General features: G+C 41.4%; 1 protein-coding gene across 1 annotated transcript in view; it reads right to left on the bottom strand.

Moving 5' to 3' along the window:
• Window positions 1–2989: 2989 nt before the first annotated feature.
• TXNRD2 (thioredoxin reductase 2) overlaps window positions 2990–25733 on the bottom strand; it is a 186223-nt gene continuing 163479 nt past the window's right edge. The window contains 2 exon segments of the mRNA XM_089672476.1: window positions 2990–3371; window positions 3374–3447. Coding sequence (XP_089528602.1) covers window positions 3286–3371; window positions 3374–3447 — 160 coding nt within the window. The 3' untranslated portion in view covers window positions 2990–3285.

The raw sequence follows: 25733 nt of genomic DNA, 5'->3' as shown, positions 1-25733 counted from the left end.
TTCTAAAGCGATCAAAATCCTCTCTTGTATTAAGAGATATAGACTCCAGAGAGAGATATCATATTACCCCTGTACAAATCATTAGTAAGACCTCATCTGGAATATGCAGTTCAATTTTGGGCACCAATTCACAAAAAGAACATTGGGGAACTGAAGAAAATACAGAAAAGGGCAAACAAACTGATAAGAGGCATGGAGGAGCTCAGCTATGAGGAAAGATTAGAGGAACTGAATTTATTCTCTTTCAAGAAGAGGAGAATAAGGGGGGATATGATCAACATGTATAAATACATCAGTGGTTCATATAGTGAACTCGGTGTAGAGTTATTTACCCTGATGTTATCACAGAGGACAAGGGGGCACTGTTTACATCTGGAAGAAAAGAAATGTAATCTCCAAACACGGAAAGATTTCTTCACAGTAAGAGCTGTGAAAATGTGGAATAGACTCCCTCAAGAGTTGGTGCTGGCCAGCTCAGTGGATTGCTTCAAAAAAGGCCTGGATTGTTTCCACACAGAATATAACTGGATATTAACATTTATAGGTAAAGTTGATCCAGGGAATATCTGATCGCCTCTCGGGGGATCAGGAAGGAATTTTTTTCCCCTGTAGGAGCAAATTGGATCATGCTTTGCTGGGTTTTGTTTGCCCTCCTCTGGATCAACTGTGGGTGTAGGATAACATTTTTTTTAATGGTAGAACTGGATGGACTATTGTCCTTTTTCAGCCAGACTAACTATGTAAGTATGTATGTAAGTGTGTGTGTGTGTGTGTTGCACATCAGTCCCTAACCCTCAAGGAGTGTACAATCTAAGGTCCCTAACTCATACATACTAGGGCCAATTAAGACAGGAGCTAATTAACGAACCACATGTCTTTGGAGTGTGGGAGGAAACTGGAGTACCCTAAGGAAACCCGCACAGGGAGAATATGCAACCTCTAGGCAGGTGGTACCATGGTTGGGATTTGAACCAATGACCCTAGTGCTGCCAGGCGGAAGTGCTAACCATTTAGCCACTGTGCTGCCCATAGATTTAAAGTGAAATTGTCATCCAGATATGACTTATGCTCTTTAAACCAGTTCTGTTACAAAATAGAAACAAAAAGGTGTTCTCTGATTGGATGGGGTGAAGAGGTGATTCACTGATGTCGTAATCTCCACCTAGTCCACAGGCCTAATTATTTTGTGAATGGCACCTGTGCCAAGCGAGCAACCGTGTTAGCTGCTTAGTATGTGACAGGAACCTATTGGCGATTGCTGTAGTAGTGGAGACCACTCCAGCTTACAAAGGGTCCCACAGGTATGGCATACCTATACTTACATTGGTCCAACCTGGGCCAATGTAATTATGCTATAAAATCTATACCTGGAATTAAACTTCAAACTCATTTGTTTGAGTTGTAGCTCGATGGTTTTGCAGTTGCATGCAGTCATGTGGTAGAACACACATCTGGCTTGAATGCTGACTATCAGATCGATGGTTGTGCAATTGATGTATTCATAATCCCACTTAAGAGACAGCCATTCTATTAATGGAGAATGGTAATAAGGAAAGCACAATTTGCCTGCTTCTCCACGTTTGATACTAGTACGTAGACATGATTACATTTGGTGTCCAATAGTTAGAGCAGTACAAGTAATTATACAGTGAAACATAAGATAGAGACACGCTTCTACAAGCATGTTTATATGGTTTTAATTATTTTAAATGCATATACTGTAATATACTGTAATAAAGCGATTTAGTTTTAAATGAACAGTTTGTGGTAAAAACATACAGTTTTTGTTACTCCCTACAATCATACACTAATAACAAATAATTATAATCTTTGTTGGGTTGAGCCACTGAAAATAGTACTAGGAGGGAGTTGTTCTGCTTATTAGTTTTAACTTAAAGCGGAGTTCCAGTCACACTGTGAAAAAATAAAAGTCAGTAGCTATAAAAACTGTAGCTGCTGACTTTTAAAAAAACAGCCACTCACCTGTCCCTCGATCCTGCGGTGTCCTCCCTGCAGCCCATTTCACTGGCCGTCTTGTGTTCCCGGCGCCGACACCTTCAATGTGGGCACCCAGCTGTGGCATCTTGCAGCTTCACAGCCAGGTGCCCACTGCGTATTCGCGAGTAGCTCTGTGCTTTCTGAATGGTCCTGTAGTCTTCTGGGACTTGTCACGTGTTCCAAAAGACTACAGGGAGGGAGGGGGGGAGGACAACTTGTGCTTCCGATCACCTAGGTGATCGTATCGGAAGTGGGAGCGGGTACCTGTCAATTTCAGGTATCAGCTCCCCAAAGGTGCCAATCCTTAATGGGGAGCGGGGGACCAGTCTTTAAAGCAGAACTTCCCCTTTTGGGTGGAGCTTTGCTTTAAGTTGTTTTCTTCTCAATTTCTTTGTGTACATGGTGAAGTTCACTACCAAAAACATTGGTCTGCTTCAAGGTACAGCAAATATGCACGTTTATGTTTGCAATCATTGGAGTATAATAAAGAGACACTGTAACTTTGTCAATTTAGGGCAAATGGCCCCCCTAATCCATTAATACGCTCATTGCCAGCAGTTGACACTAAAATCCCCACTTTCAGCTGGTGTTAAACACTAAGAGTGGTGGCATTGCTCCCTTGGTCATGTGAAAGTGCTCTGACCTGCGATCGGCTAAGATTTCTTTACAACATCAACTGCTAAGTTTTTCAGCAATTGTAGCCAAGTGGTGAAAACATTCTGACAATTTGGGAACACATAGCATTAACATAGAGTGTGGTTTATGCTAAAGAACAGAATGTCCAATTTATGTTTAATTAATATCATTATAAAAAAATATAAACAGAATCCTGCAGATCATCAAGTAATGTTTCTTCACTGTCAGCATACATGGTTAAGTAAACTTGCATGGATCCTGTAGAAAACAATGCAGCGGCAGAGGTCTGGTTCCCACAGCAAAGGCTAATCTTGATTTTTATTGTAGGTGCCCCCAAATAACCAGAAAAAAAAACTTCTTTGTAAAATATATTTATTTTTGTTTACTCATACTGTATACCATATATAAGACAAGGAAACCAGCCGGTGCTCAGGCATGTCTATCTCATTTTGAGTTTATATACAAGCCGTCATTTGTTGGAGTCTTGTCATAATTTTAACATAATATAAAAAACTGCTAGCACAACCATCCCTGAAAATGTATACCTGCACAGAAGGCAAAACAATCAGCACACATACTGTATATCATACATCTGTTGTAGACATTATTCAAAATTACCCCTGCATTTGACTTCGTAGTTAGAATGTTTACTTAGCACGGTTTGAATGAAGACAACTGTGCACCTTGTATGCAGCAGGTGTTATGCAAAATAGGCAGTCTTAAGTCACTCCGGTTACATTTTGCAGCAGAATTCTACATTTTCCTTTTCCGATCAGTAAAGGGCTTGCCTTTATGTTACCAGATGACATCTCCCTAAAACAAAACAAAAATGTTACTTTTGGGAGAAAGGAAGTTTTATTCAGTAAAATGAATTTCAATACAACTAAAGTTTTGGAGTTTGTAAGCACACAGGTGACATACTTCAATATAAATGGAACAATGTCACAAGATAGCACACATTCAAATAAAGATTCTACCAAGAGAAACATCAAGTAGACTTTGCCACAATGTGTATAAAACTGCAGGTGTGCTTATGTTCTTAATAGAATAGTTCTGCAACAGAGACAACAAATGTACATTTCAGGAATGAAACACTTCATTATAATTTTCTGCTTCTACAGGTAACTGCAAGCTAGATGTTAATGCAATGAAATTTTTTAAACAGCATATACTTTTCCAAGCTATACACAAAGAATTTAGCTAAAAGATTAAAGTGATTGTAAACTCTATTTTTAAAAAATAACAAACAGGTTTATACATATCTGCTCTGGGTCCCGTCAGTGCTCCTGACGTCTCCTCTTCTCCATGTGCCACCATAGTAAGCTGCTTCCTATTGCGGTACAGCTGCAGGTTTGAGAACAAGCAGCGCTGCCTGCGTCCAGTAACACAGACAGAGCAACTCGACCCTGCCTCCCTTGTCACAAGATTTGACTGGCCGCTGCAGGAGGCTCCTACTTCCTCAAGAAAGCTGGTAAGAGAGGGGAGAACCCCTACAGAGAGGCACAGCGCTGGATCACGTGAGGGCTCAGGTAAGTATGAGTGAGGGGGCATACTGCTACCTAAACATTTTTTTTACCTTAGTGCAAAGAATGTTTTAAGGTAAAACATGTTTAGGCTTCAGAAACACTTTAATACTAGATCTAGGGATGTGTGCTTTTGTCAGTACTGTGATTTATCCAGTGTATATACTGTCTTCACCATGCCTGCCAATGCTCCCAATCATTGTATTAAAAGTATGTATAGTCTTTATTTTTTTTTTTTAAGATATACTGTACATGTGAATGGGTTTGTATAAGGCAACAAATAAAAACATGGGACTCTAAATGAGGCACAACACATTCAAATAATAACATGATTACATATGATAGCAAATGTATTATTATATGTACAAATCCCGTTAAGATAAAATCATATTAAGAGCAAGGTAGAGCTGGTTTGTAATAATTCAGCCTTGGCCAAAAGGTTTGAGAATGACACAAATATTAATTACCTGCAAGGAAACATGCAGTCATCATTGCTTTGCATAAAAAGGGACTCATAGGCAAGGATATTGCTGCTACTAAGATTGCTCCTAAATCAACCATTTATGGGATCACCAAGAACTTCAAGGAGAGAGGTTCAATTGTTGTGAAGAAGGTTTCAGGGCGCCCAAGTCCAGCAAGTGCCAGGACTGACTTTTAAAGTTGATTCAGCTGTGGGATTGGGTCACCACCAGTGTAGAGCTTGTTCAGGAATGGCAGCAAGCAGGTGTGAGGAGAAGACATTTGGAGGATGGCCTGGTGTCAAGAAGGGCAGCAAAGAAGCCACTTCTCTCCAGGAAAACCATCAGGCACAGACTGATATTCTACAAAAGGTATAGGGATTGGACTGCTGAGGACTGGGGTAAAGTCATTTTCTCTGATGAATCCCCTTTCTGATTGTTTGAAACATCCGGAAAAAAACCTTGTCCAGAGAAAAAAAGGTGAGAGCTACCACCAGTCCTGTGTAATGCCAACAGTAAAGTATCCTGAGAGTGAGTTACTGAGTGTGTTGGGGGTAAGTGGGAGACCTAATATCACTCAGGGGCAGACTGACCATTTGGTCACTCCCCGAGGGCCCGGGGTCGGTAGGGGCCCCATGAAAAGGCTCCGCACATTTAACACAGTATCTTTATGTCTGTCTGAATAATGTTTCCTCCTAAAACAAGGACACATTATTTAGACAGGAATGTGGCTCAGAGTGGGGATTCTGAGATGTGAGCAGATAAGGAGCTGGGACTGTCAGTGATGTGAGGAAAGCAGGGAAGGAGGCAGCAGCAGCAGAACCCCCCAATCCAGGAAGGAGCTCATATTAGGTGAATAGACACTGACTCTCTCCTCCCTCTCTTTCTCTCTGCCCCCCTCTCACCCTCTCTCCCCCCTCCTCCCTCTTTGTCACCCTCTCTCCCCCCCATCTCTTTCTCACTCTCTCTCACCATCTCTGTCCCCCTCTCTCTCTCTGTCTCTCACCCTCTCTCTTGTTCTCTCCCCCCCCCTCACCCTCTCTCCCCCCCACGTATATATACGTGATTTTGCACAGAGGGCCCCCCATGCAGCAGTAAATGTACTGTGGGCGGGCCTTAAGCGGTTAAAGCAACCCTGTCAGCTGACTTAATAAAACAGAGGTTCCCTGCAATAGAATAGCTGTTATACTCCTATTTCTGGCAGTCCATGTCTCCTACCTTCCCTCTTTCCAGCACTGCAGCCTTTGTCAGACTCTTGAGCATTCAACACTTACTGCATGCTGTAGTACCATTCTTCAACCCTTACATGACTACAAGACCCAGCAGTAACACAGGGGATCAAAGGATGAACTCACAGTTTGTCAGGAATTGCGGCACTAGAATGGAGGGAAGGTAAAAGACAAGGCCCTCCGCAGAGGTAAGAACCGACCTCCGTTAGCATTTTTTTCTTTAAATTTAAATGGGTATTAAAAAAATGTAAATCAATATTAAACCCAAAACCAAAAAAAATATTATGTTACAGATTACCAATCATTAGATGTGATGGCTGCATCAGTTTTTTTTCTTTGGTTTTCTTTTCCTCCGTTTTCACCTGGTGATCTGGCCAGTAACACATCTACTGTATGAGAGTGCCCCCACTCTGCATGAATGAGCACAGTAGGCCCAGCAGACAGCAGCATTGCCAGTCTGGAGGGAGAGTTACATGTACTAGCAGATTTGGGTACTCAAGCTCACACTTTATAATCAGTTACAGCAACAGTTTTGTTCCTTTTGGGATAAATTATAAAAAGATCACTGTGAGCACCCCTGCCATTTTTTTCCATAATAAATGTTATTGAGAGAATCAAGCAAAAAACAGAAGTAAAACAAAGGTTACAAAATCGTAACACAATAACACATTGAAAGAGTTACAGGCGATATAAGGTATGGTGTCATAGCAGCCCTCTGTGGCTAGACTATATTGAGGAGTACTCAGGAAAGTTTCTATTGTATGCCAATAGTGCACAGTGAATGCATGTTAAACATGTCTGACTAATGTTGGTAGACTGCTTTAAATATCTCAACAAGTCATACACAGGCTAGTGAAAGCAGCCTGGAAACGGTTCTCAGTTGTATTCCTTAGTAGCCACCGAGAACAGCCAGGATTAGTCCACGAGATGTGTAGCGTCATGCGAATAAGTCTCTTGACGCTCAGCATATTAGCTTCTCATATATGCAGTGCAGTAGAAAGTTTAAGTTAGCTTTTTTTTTTAAAAAACAAAAAAACTGACAGCTAAAATTCAGAGATATTTTGCCTAGGGTGGGTGGTATTGTATGCCTAGTTTGCTAAGGCAGAGGAATGTTTGGTAAGGAAGTGATCAATACAATCTGCTCGCAGAGGACATCTGTCGTCTACCAAAACTCTATGGTTTGATCATCAGCGAGGGCTAAACAGCACCAGTTACTTGGATCAGTAAGCTACAAATGGCACAAAGGCCAATCTGGAAAAATAAGTGAACAAAACAAAGAAAAGAGAAGAAGTGAAGAGGAGAAGGAGAGCGAGAGGAGTGGGGCAGCGGGGAAAGAGAGGGATGGAAAACAAATAAGAAAAAGGGGAAAAAGAAAAAAAAAAAAAAAAAAAGGAGGGGGGGGGGAGGGGGTTGGAAAAGGATCCATAGGTGTGCATAACGTGGCAGATCATACGCTCTTTCCATATCTGGCTGTCTCAAGATCTCCACTCAAGTCACTAATGTCGACCTGGGAGAGTGAGATCTCTGGCAGAAAAAATTCAGAAAAATGTAAAGGGTTAGATATTAGGAAGAGTGGGTACAAATGGTGGTTTGATTTGCCATTACTGTCGTATATTCTGTTGTGGATTTGAAATGCAGCCAACAGGCCCAAGTTTTTTAAAATTTAGAATATTTGTCGTGGGCAATGTGGATAAGCTCTTTCAATTCCACTATTCTGTTTAGTTTCAGAAAGCACTCTCTTTGTGTAGGGATCTGTTGCCTATTCCAGTAACGTGGAATGCACATACGTGCTGCAGTAATCATATGCATTCCTAGTGATTTGTGAAAGTTAATAGGGGATGTAGAGTGGAAAAGCAGATATTGAGCTGATGTAAAGTCCAGCTTGAGAGCACCTCCAAGTATTGGGAATTGTAGGGTATATTTTGTGGAACAAATTAGGTGTTCTGTACCATCTAGAATAAGCCTTGAAGTTATGTTCCTGTATCAATATACTGATGGAATCTTTATGGATCGATGTGTGCACTTGGTTACATTGAGAAAGAGACCCCCAAGTCTGCTTCCCATGACCATATGAAACGACACAGGTCAACAGGGGAGTCATCAAGTAGAATAGATATAAAACGTGCACTTGACAACGTGCACTTGCCACGAAACGCGTTAGGGAGATGCTACTTTACCTACCACTACTACCCACATGGTCCACACCTTGATACGGGCAGCCATCTTTGGAATTGTGTATTGCACCATGTAAGTGCTTCATTTGTTTATTACTCCTTAATAAAAGTTACTACACTATTGGAAGCCTCTCTTTTGGGTTTATTTCTGAGCCCTGAAGGTGATTCCTGTTCCTTGAGCGCACACCGCACCCCTGGAGGTTGCTGACACAAAAGGATTCCACTACATACCGGATGAGCGTTTATCCCACTGGACACCTGGTAATGCCATAATTGGAGAGGACGCAGATGATTTTGGTGACCACAGCAGAGACTACCACCACTCCGGCAGGTTTCCTGATCCATTGACCAGGAGTAGGTCATTTTACTCCAATGCGCTACTATCTGCGCTATCTGGTTAGTGCATTCTACAGCCACACTTCCTACCACAGATGTCACAGATTTCTTTATGTCACTCCAATGATATATTGACTTTGACACCTAAGTCACTATTTACACCTTTTTAACCATGAGAATGTTGTAGTATTGGTTGCTTAGACCATTACCTTTATGCTAGCTGCGTTTATACCTATTTAGGTGGTCACACTGTATCGTGAGACAGATCTTTATACTCTAGCGCTGCATGTTTTTTCTTTGTGACCATCAAGTAGAATAGACTAAATGAAGGAAATCAGATGTCTCTGTGGGGCTTGAGAAAGACATAGCGCTTCGAAAGTTGTGGGAGATCGACTATACGATGAGCAGGCATCTTTGTGTAATAAGAAAGGTTTTAAATGGAGGTAGGACCATCAGGGAAACGCAACCTTAAACTCTTTGCAGGAGACCCTTCTAGAAGAAGTCTCTGGCTCTTTGGCAATTTAGGTTCTGGCACAGTGTTTGAAATTGTGTTTCTAGGCCTGGAAGGAAAGCTGGATTGGCGAGTACTGAGGTCATTGGCCCGGGGTTGAACAAAGTTTACTATGCTTAGAGGAGCCAATATAGCAGGTAAAAAGGTGGACCAGTGAGAGGATGTTTACTAATCTTGGTGCACTTGTTGTCTCTAGGGGTCCAAGGGGCAAATGTAAGAGGGATATCTGTTAGGTCTTTTTGTAGTTTTACCCATGCTTTGTTGGAAGCAACTATGTGCCAATCCACGAATTTGGTTAATAAGCATGCTTTGTGATAGGTTTTCATGTCTGGGAGGCCAATGCCACCTTTTTGGGAGAGACAGTTGGGCCAGACTCGGAGTGTAGCCTTTCCAAATGAATACTGAAAAGAGTTTCCTAAGGGCGATGAAAAAGGAGTTTGGTAAGGAAATAAGGATGGTCTGAATAAGGTATGAGCATTGAGGCAATATAGTCATTTTCAGCGTGGCTGCACGGCCAAACCACGAGAGATGCGAAGAGCTCCATTTTTCAAGTTCCTGTTTCAGTGTGCGTAAATATGATAAGAAATTCAGTGAAGAGAGATATGAAAGGGAGGAGGGTAGCTGTGTGCCTACGTAAGTAATACTCTTAGGTCTCCATTCAAAAGAAAAATTACTCTTACAAAGGTCAACTTCCACCAAGGAAAGGGTGATATTTAAGTGGCTAAATTTAATTTAAAGTTGGAAAGGGACTGGTAAGTATGGATTTCATTTAGGAGGGCTGGAATGGAGAGTAAGGGGCGGGAAAGAAATAATAATGTCTCATCTGCAAAGGCTGCAATCGTATATGTCTTGCAGGGAGTAGCTATACCAATGATATCTGAATTGGACCTAAGGTGTCTTAGGAAAGGCTCTAATGTAAGAATAAAGATGATGGGAGACCATGGACAACCTTGCCTCGTTCTATTGGAGATGGAAAAGGCGTTCAACAGGTGGCCATTAATCCGCACCGTGCCAGTGGGATTAGAGTAAAATATGCCTATTAAGACTCGCATTATATGCCCCAGCCCTATCCTTCGGAGTACCACTGACAAAGTCCTAGGCAACTCTGTCAAACGCTTCTCCGCGTCCATCGATAGGAGGAAGCTAGATGTAGAGGAAGATTGTAGCCAGTGAATAAGGTTTAGTGCCTTAATCGTGTTGTCTCTACCTTCCCTACCGGGGACAAATCCTACTTAGTCTAGGGTAATCCAATGTGGAAAGTGGGGCAATAAATGGTTGGTCAGGGCCTTTGCAAAGATTTTAAAGTCCACATTCAGAAGAGATATAGAGTGACAGTTTAGAACTTAGGAAAGATCTTTATCCTGTACGTGAATCACTGTGATATGCGCTTCCAGGAGTTGAATAGGTGAAGTGGAAATGTTGGGCAGAGAATTAAAAGCCCTCAAGAAGTGGGAAAGCAGAAGATCAGTACAACTTTTATAGTATTGAGTGGTTAGGCTGTCAGGACCGGGGCTCTCCCCTGGCTTCATATATCTGAGAGCAGTTAAAATTTCCTTGGCTGACAGAGGGGCATCTAGGGTCTGAATGATAGCCGGGAAATGGCGGGTATACCAGAATGGACCCAGCAGTCATGAATGGCAGCCACTCTATCTTCCCCGGGTAGGGTGGAGTTCGCATACGATGGTAAGTTTTATAGTACCGAACAAATTGACTTGCTATTTCTTATGGTAGGCCTTCCCGTCCGGCCTCCCAACCATGTGAATCAAAAATTTTTACCTTTTCCTTACATAATGCGTTACCCAGCATGCGTCCGCTTTTGTACCCCTGTCATTGTTAAGAAGTTTGTCTTATCCATATAAACGGTTACATTCTGCTGGAGAGTTTGTGCTTTTGAAAAACAACAAATTTGCTGGCTGGATCACGAGATGAAAATATAAGAAAGAAAGACTAAAAACGACAATGAATGCAACCATCACATCTAAGAATAACAGGTAAGCTGTAAAAAAATAAATGTTTGCGTTTCAGTTTAAAACTGCTTTAACCGCTTCCCATCTGTGCTTCAATGAAAGCACTTCTGCTATAGGGCAAACACACAGCTCCACAGTAAAACACACACACAGCACACAGTTAACCCTTTGATTGTCCCACATGTTAACCCCTCCTGCCCTGTGCCATTAGTACAATGTCAGTGCTTTTTGTTAGCATTGATCACTGCAAGTCAGTTCCCCTCAGTGTCAGAATGCCTGCCGCAGTCCCTATAAGTCGCTGATCGCCGCCATTACTAGTAAAAATAAAATAAAATTAAAAAACAGTATATATACACCACCATTTGTAAATGCTCTAAATTTCGTGTAAACCAATTAACTTACACGTATTGAGATTTTTTTTTTCCGCAAAGACATGTAGCAGAATAAATTTTGACCTAAATTTATGATGACATTTGATTTGTTTTGGAATTTTTTGTTCACAGCGCACAAAATACAAAAACGCACAGGTGATCAAATACCACCGGAAGAAAGCTCTATTTGTGGGGAAAAAAGGACGTAAATTGCATTTGACTGCGCAATTGTCAGTTAAAGTAATGCAGCACCGTAACGCAAAAAATTGCTTGTTCAGGAAGGGGGGTAAATCCTCAGGAGGGCCAGTGGTTAAACCTGCTGGGTTTTTAGCATCTGTCAGATTTATATTGGTATCTCTATCCCTGTTAGGGGGAGATACCCTCACTTCTTCTCAGGAGAGGAAGTTATGGGAAGTCTCTCTAATTGGAACACACACAAAAGCACATTTTTAGTAGTGTGGGGAAGGGTTAGATATGCTGACAATGTTTGTATTGCTGCATGTACCTCCCATGCCCAGAAACATACTTCTCTATGTTTTGTATGGGCATCTCAAGAACAGAAAATTGGAGAAAATGTACCCAATAATGTAAGAAATAGGAAAACAACTGACAAATATTAACCCACCACTGTACCCAAAGAAAAAAAAAATTAAAAACAAAATCGTGCAGGGCTACACTATAACACCAGGCAAAAGGCTAAATACACAGATAAAATACATATATAGAAACTATTTTACCTACCAAAGGATCTCCGCCAGTCTGTGACTGGACAGTGAAAAGAGAAAGAAGCAGAGTGATGTGCTCATCTCTCGGTCTTACTGCCCCCCCTTCCTATCAGCATGCTCCTTGTTAACACATGAGCACGGCAGCACAACCGACTTGTTCACTGTGCAGTATCTTCCTCTCTCAGTCTGAACTGTGCTTTATGAGGGCAGCAAGAGGCTGAAACCTTGTCAAAATCAGGTACTTTTGCACTGTTTGCATTTAAAATACATACATGTAATGATTTATGACTACAATAATTATTAATGATTTAATAATACAGAGCTGCATTGATTTGTGTCCATTATAACTGGCTGGAGTTCATCTTTAACAATTGGCAACACAGCACAGTGACTGTATTTTACCATTTCCTTCTCAAACAAGTTAGGACATTAGTAAGGAGGCATAGAGGATGCTGCTGCTGCCACCTCTGTATGTAAACGGTTACCTGGCTGTCATCCTGATCCATTGGCTTTAGCATTTGCTAAGTCAATGCTTTGGAACAAATATGCAGATTAGGAGTTTTGACTGCCATTCCTGATTTGCACGCCAGCATCTCCAAGTACTGGAGCCAGAGACTGCCAGGCATCTTCTTAAGAAGGTCAGCAATGGCTGCCTTTATATATTATTCAGCACAGAGTTCTTTTATTAACTTTTTTTATCACTGTAATAATTCACCAGGAATGTTGACTGAACTGTCTAAAATACAAAATCCACTAGAGGGAGGTCTATGCATTTGTATGTAAAATAACACCATCAAGAGATGAAAAAGCAAGCGAAACGCGAGTTTCTTAAAAAAAAAAAAAAAAAATCACTGGTAAACTAACTCTGATTCTATCAACATCCACAAACTAAAAGATCAATTCTGGACAGAAATATAATGTTTTATAAAGGCTATAACATTTACCTTATTCGAGGTTCAGCACAAACAAATCAATACATGGCAAAACGGCCAATACACATGACGCAGGATAATCACTGATTGGCAGTCAGCTTTAAATAGCACATGGTGTGAATGAAAAGTCCTAAATTTTGTTTTCATTACAGTGAGAACTGGGGCTTAAATCCCACCTGGAAATCACGCACACAGATCAGAAGCTCAGATATCCCGAGCCTTGTGAAATCACTCTACATGCTCCTTGGCTAATGGAACGTTCAGCGTCAGATGTAATTTTTCAGATCTCCTTGTGGGGAAGACATGCCAGGCTAGTGATATTAGGACATGGTTTCCTCAGGATGTCCTCTGTTATTTTTTATTGTACTGAAGGAGACAGTAAGCCTTTGATGGTAGTAAGGAGCGTGATGTGGGTTTCAAGAATATTTAGAAATGTAGCCACAAATTACAGGCAGCGATCCAAAAGTATTTTTGTTCCCAATCTGTTTCCTTCTGTAAAGAAAGTCTAGTGACGTTAACCTCTCAGTGAGCTACAGAATCTGATACTAATCTGGAAGATGCCATAATGTAATCTAATGACACACTACTGCTCTGTGTCCAGGATACCACTATAATAGCTTTGGCATGTTAGAGAGCCCTATGCACGTCTTAAGTAAATATAAAAAATCTACATGTAAGTTTTATATGCCAGCTTGCTATCCTGAAAGTGATATTAAAGGCTGTTTTTTTTCTCTTTTTTAATAACATGCATGTTATACTTACCTGCACTGTGCAGTGGTTTTGCACAGAGCAGCCCCGATCCTCCTCTTCTCGGGTCCCCCACCGACTCTCCAGGCTCCTCCCTCCTGCCCTCATAGCAAGAAGCTTGCTATGGGGGAACTCGAGCAGGCTCTTCTCCGAGCCGCCATCTGCATGTCCATTCACACACAGACCATGGCTCGGCCCTGCCCTCACCCTCTCCTCACTGGCTGTGACTGACAGTAGCGGTGCTCTGTGTAGTGGTTTTGCAGGGCAGCCCCGATCCTCCTCTTCTCGGGTCTCCCACCGGCTCTCCAGGTTCCTCCCTCCTGTCTAGTGCCCTCATAGCAAGAAGCTTGCTATGGGGGCACTTGAGCAGGCTCACTCCCAAGCCGCCCATCTGCATGTCCATTCACACAGAGCATGGCTCGGCCCCACCTTCAACCTCTCCTCACTGACTGTGATTGACAGTAGCGGGAGCCAATGGCTCTGCTGCTGTCTCAGCCAATGAGGAGCGAGAGCTGGGAGAGCCGAGGCTCTCGTGCACATCGCTGGATCGGGAAGGGGCCCAGGTAAGTTTTGTTTTTTTGGTCTGGGAAGGGGCCCAGGTAAGTTTTGTTTTTAGGTGGTCTGGGGGCACTGCTGCACATAGAAGGTGTTTTACCTTCATGGAAAGAATGCATGATGGTAAAAAACTTTGATCCTTTGGGCCAGTACATTGAATGCTGATTGTACAATAAAAGAAAAGGCTGGCTTGACGAACCACCTGCAATGTCCATTCCATTGGCTTTTCTTCATCTAAATGGACCACACTTGAGGCTAAAGTATAGTTAAAAAAAAACAAACATTCTTTTCTAAAGCTTTAGATGCATTACTTACTTGTAATGAAGTATGCCTCACATTGTGGAGACGTCTGAATCCTGTAGAAATCTTCACTACGGGGCTACCCTGTCCTCTTCCTGCTACTGAACTTATGTGGGGGTTAACAGCTTCAGATCTTTGCTACACTCAGACTGGCTATAGATGGACTTTTTTTTCTTCTTTCAGCGAGAGATTATATTTTGACAGCGGGGACTCTCCATTGTCAGAATACACTGATCAGCATCTGCAGTCGCTGTTTTTCCCAACAAGCTCATTCAAAAGAAGTTAACTGTCAGATTGACTTCTGTTGAGTGGAAGCATCCACAAACAGATCAAAATATGGACAGTTCCTGCTGAAACATCTGAATTTCTATTAATCGATGGCCAACTTCAATATTAGGCACATTTACCCCCTTCCCACTCAGGCCAATTTTCAGCTTTCAGTTTTGTCGCACTTTGAATGAAAATTATGTGGTCATGCAACACCGTACCTATAAAAAAAAAAGTATACTTTTTTCACACAAATAGAGCTTTCTTTTGGTGGTATATAATCACCACTGAGGTTTTTTTTTTTTGCTAAATAAACAACAAAAACATGTTTGTCTTCGGTTCGGTTATAAAAGTTTGCAAATAAATAACCTTTCTTCATAAATTTAGGTCAAAATGTATTCTGCTAAATTTACTTGGTGAAAATACCCCAAATTAGTATATATTATTTAGTCTGCAGGAAAGTTATAGAGTCCGCAAACCATGGTATATATATCTGACAATCGATCAATCCTGATGTACTGATGGCCTATCTCATTCTTGAGGCCCAAAAACGCTAGAATAGTACATATACCACCCAAATGACCCATTTTTGGAAAACAGACAGTCCAATGTATTTAGTAAGAGGCATGGTGAGTATTTTTGATGTAATTTTTTTGTTACAATTTTTTGGAAAATGAATAAAAAAAAAACAATTCACATATGTTTTTTTAACATATTGTCACCAGTCCAGTACAGCATTATTATATAACTGGTGTGGCGGTGATCAGAGACACTGACTGGTGATAGTATGTAAAAAAAATAAAAATAATTTGATTTTGATTTTTTTTCTAATATTTTTTTACATTATTTTTATTTTTTTTACCTTTTTTTCAACACACTGTGACCAAAGCAATACAATCTTACCATAGGAAGTTGGCAACTGATCAGGAATTTAGTTTTTTTTTTTTACACATTATGATTGCTAATACCAATGTATTTATTTTATATTTGCAACCATTGTTACTAAATTAAACTGATTCATTCAGTCTTTTGTTGTGATTAGCTGTGATTGGGCAAAACTCATCACATGATACAGATGGGCTATGATTGGCCCTGTCTGTACCATGTGAATGCTTTGACCAATCACAACTAACAACACAATTGTATACAATGGATGGCATTACTGGAAGCCATCCATTGTATACAATTATCATGTGAGCTGCAGTGATTGGTCAAAGCGATCACATGACACTGGCAACGGGCCATTGTAGTGATCTGTCATTAGCTGTGTCCCGTGGACACAGTCGGTGACAGTTTGTGCCGCTATATGCGGCCCCACAGCCGCATGTGCGGCTCCTTCTGACAGGACATCACATGACGCCAACTCAGAATTAAGAGTATCTCGCCGGCCGTGAATCTGCTATAGGCCGGGCAGGAAGGTGTTAATGATTTGATGGGGGCACCTGCCCTCTCCTCCTCTAGTGCATAATGCCTGGTATACAAATTCAGCTTTCTCTTCGTTCAACCTAGCGGGCCGAATGAAGAAAAAAAAAAACCCAAAAAAAGAAAGATTGCCATACTAAGTGATGTTTATACAGCAATCTTTCCCGCTGCGTCTTTGTGTTCTGATAGCTCTGATCGGATGCTGGTTTTCCAGCATGTCCTTTCAACAAAGGTTGGTCCTTATACCAGTCTCTGTTTGAAGGACAGTTGTACACATAGTCTGAATGTCGGCCAGTTCCTGCTGAACCGGCTGATATTGAGACCATGTGTACCCAGCTTAAGAAAAGTACTTTCCCTGATTACACTGCCTATAACACAATCTGTGGATGGGGGAGAGTATGATCAATCACAGGATTCTCTCCCCCATTCGAAGACTGCATGTTGAGGGACCTATTTTATTACAGGTAAGCAATGTAACTAAAACTGTGGAGAAAAAAAAAAACAGCAGGTTGAACCACTTGCCTCCTGAGGATTTACCCCCCTTCATGACCATTTTTTGCGTTACGGTGCTCCGTTACTTTAACTGACAATTGACCGGTCATGCAACGCTGCACCCAAATGAATTTTACATCCTTTTTTTCCCACGTATTGAGCTTTCTGTCGGTGGTAATCTACCCCCTGTGCGGTTTTATTTTTTGGGCTATAAAAAAAAAAAAGACCAACAATTTTGAGAAAAAAAAACAATATTTTTGACTTTTTGCTATTAACCTCCCTGGCGGTATGATTATGTCAGGAATTTTGTACCAAAAGCGGTACCATTTTTTTGAATGGAAATATGTATTTTTTTTATTGTAGGCCTGTAATTTAGGAATAACTCCCTGAAATCTGTCCGAAAAAGAGTCTAGTAAACATCCCGGGTAGGATAAAATTTGAAACACGTAATCATAAATTATAATTTAATAAATAATCATAAAAAATAATAATATAATAATAATACATTTAATTCAATAATATAATCAAACCAAAAACACTGAAATGTGAAATATAGCGCCAAGTTAGCACATTGCTGAGCAAAGTCGCAAAATCGTTTTCAGTGTCTGATGACGAATTTCCCCACGAATCATTATCACTCAATTCTGCAAGTGGTTCTGATTTACTATCGCTGTTCTCCTAGCTGGTCTAAACTGCTTTTGACCTAAAGGGACACTTTTTGGACGCCATGGACATTTCTCAGTTTCCAGGCAGAAAGAACAGTAAAAATGCAGGCAGGGAGCAGGACAAAGCATTAGGGACAAGATGTATGTGAAATTGATTGAGACAGCAATGTTTTACTATGTAAAATGTAAAAAAAAAAAAAAAAGACATTTTTTAAAATTTTTAAATTTCCCGCCGCCAGCGGCGCCCGTACGTCCCGACGTCACAGGGACAGGACACAGAAGCCGGATGCCGGCATCGGCCGGAGGAGATGGCCGGGGACGCTGCAGGGGACACATCGTGGGAGCGCAGGGTAAGGTAAGTGAAGAACAAATGCCGGAGCAGTGCCGCATGGTATTCCCGAGTGTAGCTCAGGGTTACCGTTTGTGGTACTGAAGTGTTACCCCGAGCTACACTCGGGAATACCGCCAAGGAGGTTAAACATGTCCAGTAAAAAAATTTTTTTTTAAATCTAATTTCGTCACAAATTTAGGCCAAAATGTATTCTGCTACAAATCTTTGCTAAAAAAAAAATCCCAATACGTGTAAATTAATTGGTTTACGTGAAAGTTATAGCGTTATAGCGGTGTATATATACTGGGATTTTTTAATTTAAAATTTTTTTTCTACTAGTAATGGCGCCGATCAGCAACTTATAGCGGAACTGCAGTGGACATTCTGAGACTGGGGGGAACTGACATGGTGTCACCGACGTCCCCAGTGACACCAATGCAGCAATCAGTGCTAAAAAAACAAAACAAAAAAACACTGACACTGTACTAATGGCACTGCACAGGAAGGGGTTAACATGAGGGGCGATCAAAGGGTAACTGGGTGTGTTTTACTATGGGGCGGTGTCTGTGTGCTTCACTGTAAACAAAAAGGGCTCTGCCAACGAAAGGGATAAAGGATAAGCCTGACACTCCCCTTCCCTGACGGGCAGCCAATCGGTGCTCCCTACACTGCAAGGTCTCTCCCCTCCCTGCTAGTCCCCGGGTGCGGTGCTGGAGACAGGTAGGGAGGTGAGGAGGAGATAAACCACGCAATGTTAAAATTATTACACGTTTAAGTCGCCATAAAGCCCCTTTTGTTTCTATAAGCCCCAGATGTTCCTAAAATCGTCTGATTTTTTTGTTTTTTGTCTCTCTACCCAGTATGTGGTTCATAAAATCTTTGTTTTTTAGATCTGTTTATTAACTTGTTTTTCAGCAAACTTGTGGGAAGGTACTAAACTTACAGCAGGGCAAGGAAGCTTGATAAGACTGGCTGTCAGTAGGACCACTCCTCAGGTTATATGCAAATAATGACTGCTACATGACTGCCATCAGCATAATTATACGAACACCTCTTGCTGCTTGCATCACAAAGCTCAGGCCCCTAAACCCTGTGCTGGGATGGGGAGAAGGGGTGAGCATGTTCTCAACTAAGACGTAAAGAATTTTTGGGGATACTCAAGGCAGTGCTGAAGGGGCAAATGGTAATGCTGTCAGTTAACTTGCCCTGTTGTGAGTTTAACTACCCCCTACCCAGACCCACAGATTTGTTTTAAGCATTTACTGCTTATACTATATTGATTCAGTGAACACATCACAAAGTAGGAATCAGTCACATAACCCTAAGCTCTAAGCACAGGGGTGTTGCCACATGGGTGACATAAGTTACCTGTTTGAGCCAGAAATTATCTCATTTGTACCAAAGCAAGAACAGACATACACTGGCACTATATCATAAGTGAGACCAATCAGTGATGTGTGTTTATTCATGACTTCAGACTCAAAATAGTTCAGCATGTGCCTGGAAACAATTTAATCACACAGATCATATTTTTCACTAGCTGACCATTTCCATTTAAACCAACCAAAATGGCTACTGGCTACTGAACACTCTTCTTATCCAAAACATTATCCTCATTCATGATGCCCAAAAGGGGTGAAGCTTACAGAGAAATTAACTTTTATTAATGTTTGTGTATGATTTTGGAATATGCAATAGCTATGAACTGCTATTGCACTTTGAATGTCATGATGGCTGGTACTGTTCAGCAAAAAAACAAAACAAAATGGTGAAATCTGGTTGTGATACTTTACTGTATTATGTAGTAACAGGGAGATGTGCTCCATAGCTACTAGATTTTTTTGGGTCATGTAATTAAGGTCACCTGCATGCCATTTGCAAGTGAAACTTGGTATCACATCATGACCAAAAATACTGTATTAGGCCAGGTTCACACTATGTCAGTTTTGTTGTGTTGAACTGTATTTGAATAGACTGTTGAACCTACGCAAAACACAGCAAAAAAGGTTCCTGCATTTTTTCCAAACTTGCAGATGCAGGGAAACTGCACAGGAAAACCAGCAGTTGATTCAAACCTGACTAAGTGGAGAGACTTTATTATAATTTGAGGTGGCACTGACAAGCTGCACTGATGGGCACTGTTGGGGCTGCACTGATGAGCACTGCTGGGGCTGCACTGATAATCCACGCCCTAATTATCAATGCAAATAAAGTGTTGTCAGAATTGCCGGTTATCGGCTTTCTTTTCCTCACACAGCGACAGCGCTGCAGAAAGGAAAAGCCGATAACCAGAATTCTGCTTACATGTGATCAGCTGTGATTGGACACAGCTGCTCACATGGTAAAGGGCAACTGTGATTGGCAAAGGACACAGTGTTCACAGAGTACGCCCAATGCACGTTCTGGAAGGACGTCTAAAGACGCCCTCCCAGAAACAGAAAACTGTGTTGTAGCCGTCTTTTGGCTATAGCGCGGTAATGAGGAGGTTAAAATAGTATCTGGTGAAGATTCTTGCTCAGGCACTTCCTGTTATGCGGTGACAACCATTTATTGTGTGCTTGCACTGCTATTCTGTCATGTCTTCCCCTGATCGAGATTACAAAAGGCTGTTCCAATACACATTGCACAGGCATGGTCCACTGTTGTCACCATCAGACGTCTAGTCCAGAGTAATGATCTACAACTGATATTGGAGTGAGTACAGGTAGACAAGAAGGTGCTAAAAGAGGCTGATAGAGACCAGCGGCACCGATGCAAAAAAGAATGAAAAAAGTGAAAACAATATTTTTTAAATAAAAGGGAACTGTGCTTTTAGCGAAAATGTTCACCAATTAGAGTTTACATCTACTTTAAGGTACCACTGCAATAGTAACTGAAAATATGTCTGTACTTTCCCTTTAAGTTGAAATTCTCTATTGACTTATTCAACTCAGAAGCATTGGATTATTTGCTACATCACCATTCAAGGCTAAATATGTGTACACTAGTGTAAAGCTGGACATACACAGATATATGACCTTTGGGCTGAAAAGATTCCTCCATGCACACTATACAGCACAGATGGACACATCTACCATTTTGGCTATTGTACGCTGACAGCCAGCGCTTGCAGCTGTCAGAATGCCCTAACAGTGGTTGCAGCTGATTGGATGCCGCTGCTGTTTGGCCGACAATTTTCCATCTGACGCCTTCAATTTTACTTGCTTTGACAACCTTCTGATTGCTGGTACACTCTATGTTACTGTAGCGAAGTGGCCAGCAGTGTGTGTGTGAGGGTATTGGTGGGCCAGAGCCCCATAGGTACATTTCTTTTGAGAGTTTAAATAGTGCTATCAACCAACAGGCTATGCTATCTTATATTAAACAAAGTTTACTAGTGTATTGCAAGTATATATGTAGTAAACATGATTGCATAGCATCTACCACTGTTATTAAATGCATTCCTGGTCCATGAAAAGAAAGATCACCCATTTCAGAGCTGCAAAGCAACATGAAAACAGGTAAAACATCCTGACAGCTGGAGATAAAAATCAGATACATTTCTGCGCTTACACAAGAAAAACAAACACAAAGGTAGAACATTCTGAAAAAAAGAAAGATAAGACAGTAAATACATGCAGACAGAAAAATGAGTTTTCAACATTAAAGCTATTAGTGTAATCCAGCAAAGTGACTGGCTTTGGGAAAGTGGTGGTATGCATTTTATACTATATCAGATGAAATGTAGAGACAACTCATTTTCTATGCTCTCTCGTTATGATGAATGAACTCTAAATATAGAAAGAAGTTCCTGTAATAGTTTGTCCCTAGGCATAGAGCAGGCGGGGTGCTGGATTACATTACACAGCTTACCTGTGGCCTCAGCATCTCCTGGTCTTGCAGTTCCACCTCCTGGATGTTTGCAGAAATAGAAGATGTCAGCAGAGATGTCTAACTTATCAACTCCTTTCCACCTGATTTAACTTCAGACATGTCACGAATGCTTTGAGTGTGGTATGAAATGTGCACCGAGGTTCAGATGTAATTTACTGCTGGCAGAAACCTCTCAGGATGAATTAGAAATAATTCCTTTGATTCCAGAGGACCTGACATGTATCACATGGCTCGAGCAAAGTGATTACATGTAGCGCAATGATGCTGATGGTTCTCTCCTTCGTGCAGGCAGATGGCACTTGTTTTTCAGGGATGGTAGCTAACCTCAGCAGCCAGTGACTGTGGGGTCCAGTCCTGAACGCTTGGTGATGTGCAACTTAGTCACTTCCTCAGCACAGGTTGGATGTATGCCTACTGTGCTCATTAGCTGATGGTAGGTGGCACCACATCTGTAGGACAAAAGACATGTCTCAGTAAAGTATAATACCCACGTGTGTCCATGTATATAGCTTGGGTCAATCCAAGACCATTTGCTGCACATTCGGTGCAAGTATCACCCAAGCAAATGGTAGCAAATGTTCAAGAATGCAACAGGTGAAAAACAAAGAACTAATATATGTCTGCTTAATCATCTTATTTCTTATGACATTAGACTCAATTCACAAAGCTAACACCAGAATAAGTATCCCCATTTTCAAAAAGTGACACTTATTTTCAGTTGAGTCCAATGAAATTAGAAAATTCCAATCCCATGACAGAAAATAGAGTGCTTAAGAATGGTGTTAAAGCTGAAGTCTAGGTCTGAATTTTATTGCCTAATGACATTGGTCCAGCTTGGACCAAAGTAAGTATGCATATCTCATACCTGAGCAGGGGCGGACTGACAACTCATGGGGCCCCCGGGCAATAGGGGATCATGGGGCCCCTGTGTCCTTGCCCAAACTCAAAAATGCCTATGAAAAAGGTACCAGGGGCATCTCATGGGGCCCCCTACTGACCCGGGCCTTCGGGCAGTGCCGAGTTTCCAAATGGTCAGTCCGCCCCTGTACCTGAGCAATCTCTGTGGAAGCTGCAAATCACTGTAGTAGTCACCACTACTGGGTCTTCTGGATCCAGTTCTGAATAGTTGTACTTCTGCATAGTAACCACTATGGGTGGCTCGTTCATCGTTGCAGCCATTCACAGAACACCTTGTATTTTTTTTCTTCAATCAATACATGACAATCCACGACTGGACCAGGTGGAGAAGTGGGGCAGTGACATCACAACTTCCACATCATCTTATCAAAGAACACCTTGTATTCATTGAAGAAAATATAAGACATCTGTGAATGGTGACAGTGTCAAACAAGTGATGCCCTGTGATTACTATGCAGAAGGGCAATGAATCCACAACACTACTACTACAATGATTTTCAGCTTCCACAGGTAAAAGATATATACTTACATTTGTAAAAGCTGAATCAATGTAACTATGCAATAAAACTCAAACCTAAACTTCAGTTTTAAAGCTTTAATTGAGGATAATATCCCCTGTAAACAAACGAGAGTAGCACAATACATAGCTACATAGTTGGTAAGGTTGAATAAAGACACCAGTTCATCCAGTTCAACCTGTGTTAGTGTGGGAGTGTTCATGTCAAAAAACTTTGCCCATACTGTATCCCTGTATACTGTGTTCATTAAGATACCCATCCAAGAGTTTTTTTTTTTTTAAATATCAATACTTCCCACTGACATCACCAATTGTGGAAGTGAGTTCTACATCTTCATGAAAAAACCCCTGTGCAGTTTAAGGTTAAACTGCTTCTCCCCCAATTTCATTGAGTGGCCCCATGTTTTTTTACACTCCCTGAGACAAAATAGTTTATTCCTATGCTAGAATCTCCATTAAGGAATTTGTATATCGCCATCATATCTTCTCTCAAGCATCTCTTCTTTAGGAAGAATAAGTTTAATATTTGTAGCCTTTCCTAGTAACTAAGGTCCTCTAGTCCCCTTATCAACTTAGTTGCCTTTCTCTGTACTCTCTCCAGTTCCCACACCTCCCTCCTGAGGACTGGTAACTAGAACTGAACGGCATACTCTAGATGTGGCTGAACCAGAGTTGTATAAAGTGGCAGAATTATTGTTTTATCTCTGGAGTAAATTCCCTTTTTTGTGCATGCTAATATTTTGTTAGCTTTGCTTGCATGCATGGCATTGCTGAGCCTGTCATCTACTAGGACCCACAGATCTTCTTCCATCCTAGATTCCCCCAGAGGTTCTCCCCGTAGCAAGTAATTTGCGTTTATATTGTTACTTTACATTTTTTAACATTAAACCTTATTTGCCATGTATTTGCCCACCCCTTTATTTTATTGAGATCTTCTTGTAAGATTTCTATATCTTGCTGTGTAATTATTGCCCTACATAGCTTTGTATCATCAGCTAACACTGAGATTGAGCTATTTATACCAACTTCTATATCATTTATGAAGAAATTAAACAGAATTGGTCCCAGAACAGAGCCCTTTGTTACCTCACTTACCACTTCAGACCAGTCTCAGCACTCACTATTTATCACCATACTGCAGAATTAAACCACATGGGAACAGCAGCGCAAGATTATTAATAGAATAAACAACCCAATCAAAAAACTAAGCAAAAATTAAAAATGGTGAGTGGTCATATAGTGCAGCCATTAACTGTTTACTGGTTGGCCCAAAGAGTCTGCATGCTCAAAGCTGATTATTTAAATTGAATCAAATACTAGACCCTTGTGTCACCTGAGAACTGCAGCAGTAAAACATTCCTGGGTCTACATCCAGATATAAACAGAAGAGCTTTGTTTTCTATGGTACTGAAGGTAGACAAGGTACAGAAGACTTAAAAAGTTTGCTTCCACTTTTGCAGCCAAATTGGGATAACAGAGAAGAAAAGGCACCGCTCACCAATCACAGAGGTGTGACCAAGGCCTCAGTGAGCAGGGTGAAACATGTCGGGGGGGGGCTGTGGCTGGAGCGGCGCTGGCTGAGGCCACATTTATCCACATTCTAATGCACTGGGTTGGTGAGCAACGCCTTTTCTTCTCTTTGATAATGCTCTTACACCTCTGATTGATGCACTGACGCCAGCTCCCTTCACTGCAACTGGTGGGGAGATCTCTGTCTAAAGCTTACAGCGGTACTGCAAGTTTCGTTTGGATCAAATTGGGATAACCTCTACTTTATGATTTGTAACAAAACTGCCGCTTACATTTTTATTTGCTAAAAAATATTACGTAGCATTCCCCTTCTATGTAATGTTAAGAAGGGGGCAACTTCCTGGCATGCGACTGCAAATAAGCATTCCCGTGCCTACAGCCTCCTGGCTCAGCAGTGTTGGATCTAAGGGACTGCTGCCTATAACTGCAAGTCTCATGAGATCTGGTGATGTCACTACTGTGCTGCACAGTGTTCTACTTTCTGGAGGAAAGCTGCAAGTGCAAGGACCCCTTCATATGGTGGATCTGTGCTTCCTACACCTCTCTGGCTGCTTCTTAAAACTTCTCCAACCAGTTAATAAAGGAAAGAGAGGTGGCAGCTCTGATGCAAAGAATTAAAGCCTTGTTCCTTTACCAAGATGGCCACAACCACAGACACCATGCCAAACAAGGCATAGCAAATCATTCCTAGGAAAGAGAGCTTAGCTCTCTGCTTGCCTTTTTTCTGCACAGCGTCCACAGTTTTGGCCTAATTAACTCTTTAACTGCTGCAACCACAATACTTACGACAGAGTCAAACTGTTTGAAACATGCGGAATAGCTTTCTCAGGCTTTACATATATGATCACTTCAGTGACCATAAACTTACAGCTAGATGGTAACCAGGACTGTCTGTAATTATGAATTTATGTTAACGGATGCTAAGGCTAGGTTCAAACTATGGCAGGTGGTTGCGGGTATCGCAGCTGTTCCTGCACTTGCAACCACCTGCAGCCAAAACACCTATGCATCTAAACCTGCAGCACACAAAAAGCAACATGCGATTTCCATGCGGCCGCATTTTGAAAATAGCGCAGGCACCATTTTTATTTGCAAAAAACATAGGCACAGCAGGCCATTTAAATGAATGGGCTGCAGTTCCATCACAAACGTGGCCCACAAACCCGCTGAAGTGTGAACCTAACCTAACAGGCCACCATTCATAAACGTTGCACTGTTTACAATACTAGTGATAACACTGGCATCTTCTCTTCTTG

The sequence above is a fragment of the Staurois parvus genome, unplaced genomic scaffold (genome assembly GCF_062004578.1).
Source record: "Staurois parvus isolate SC_StPar_1 unplaced genomic scaffold, SC_StPar_1.0 ptg000129l, whole genome shotgun sequence".
Taxonomy (NCBI): domain Eukaryota; kingdom Metazoa; phylum Chordata; class Amphibia; order Anura; family Ranidae; genus Staurois; species Staurois parvus.
The sequence above is the reverse complement of the archived record's forward strand: the minus strand, read 5'-3'. Positions and strand labels throughout refer to the sequence as shown.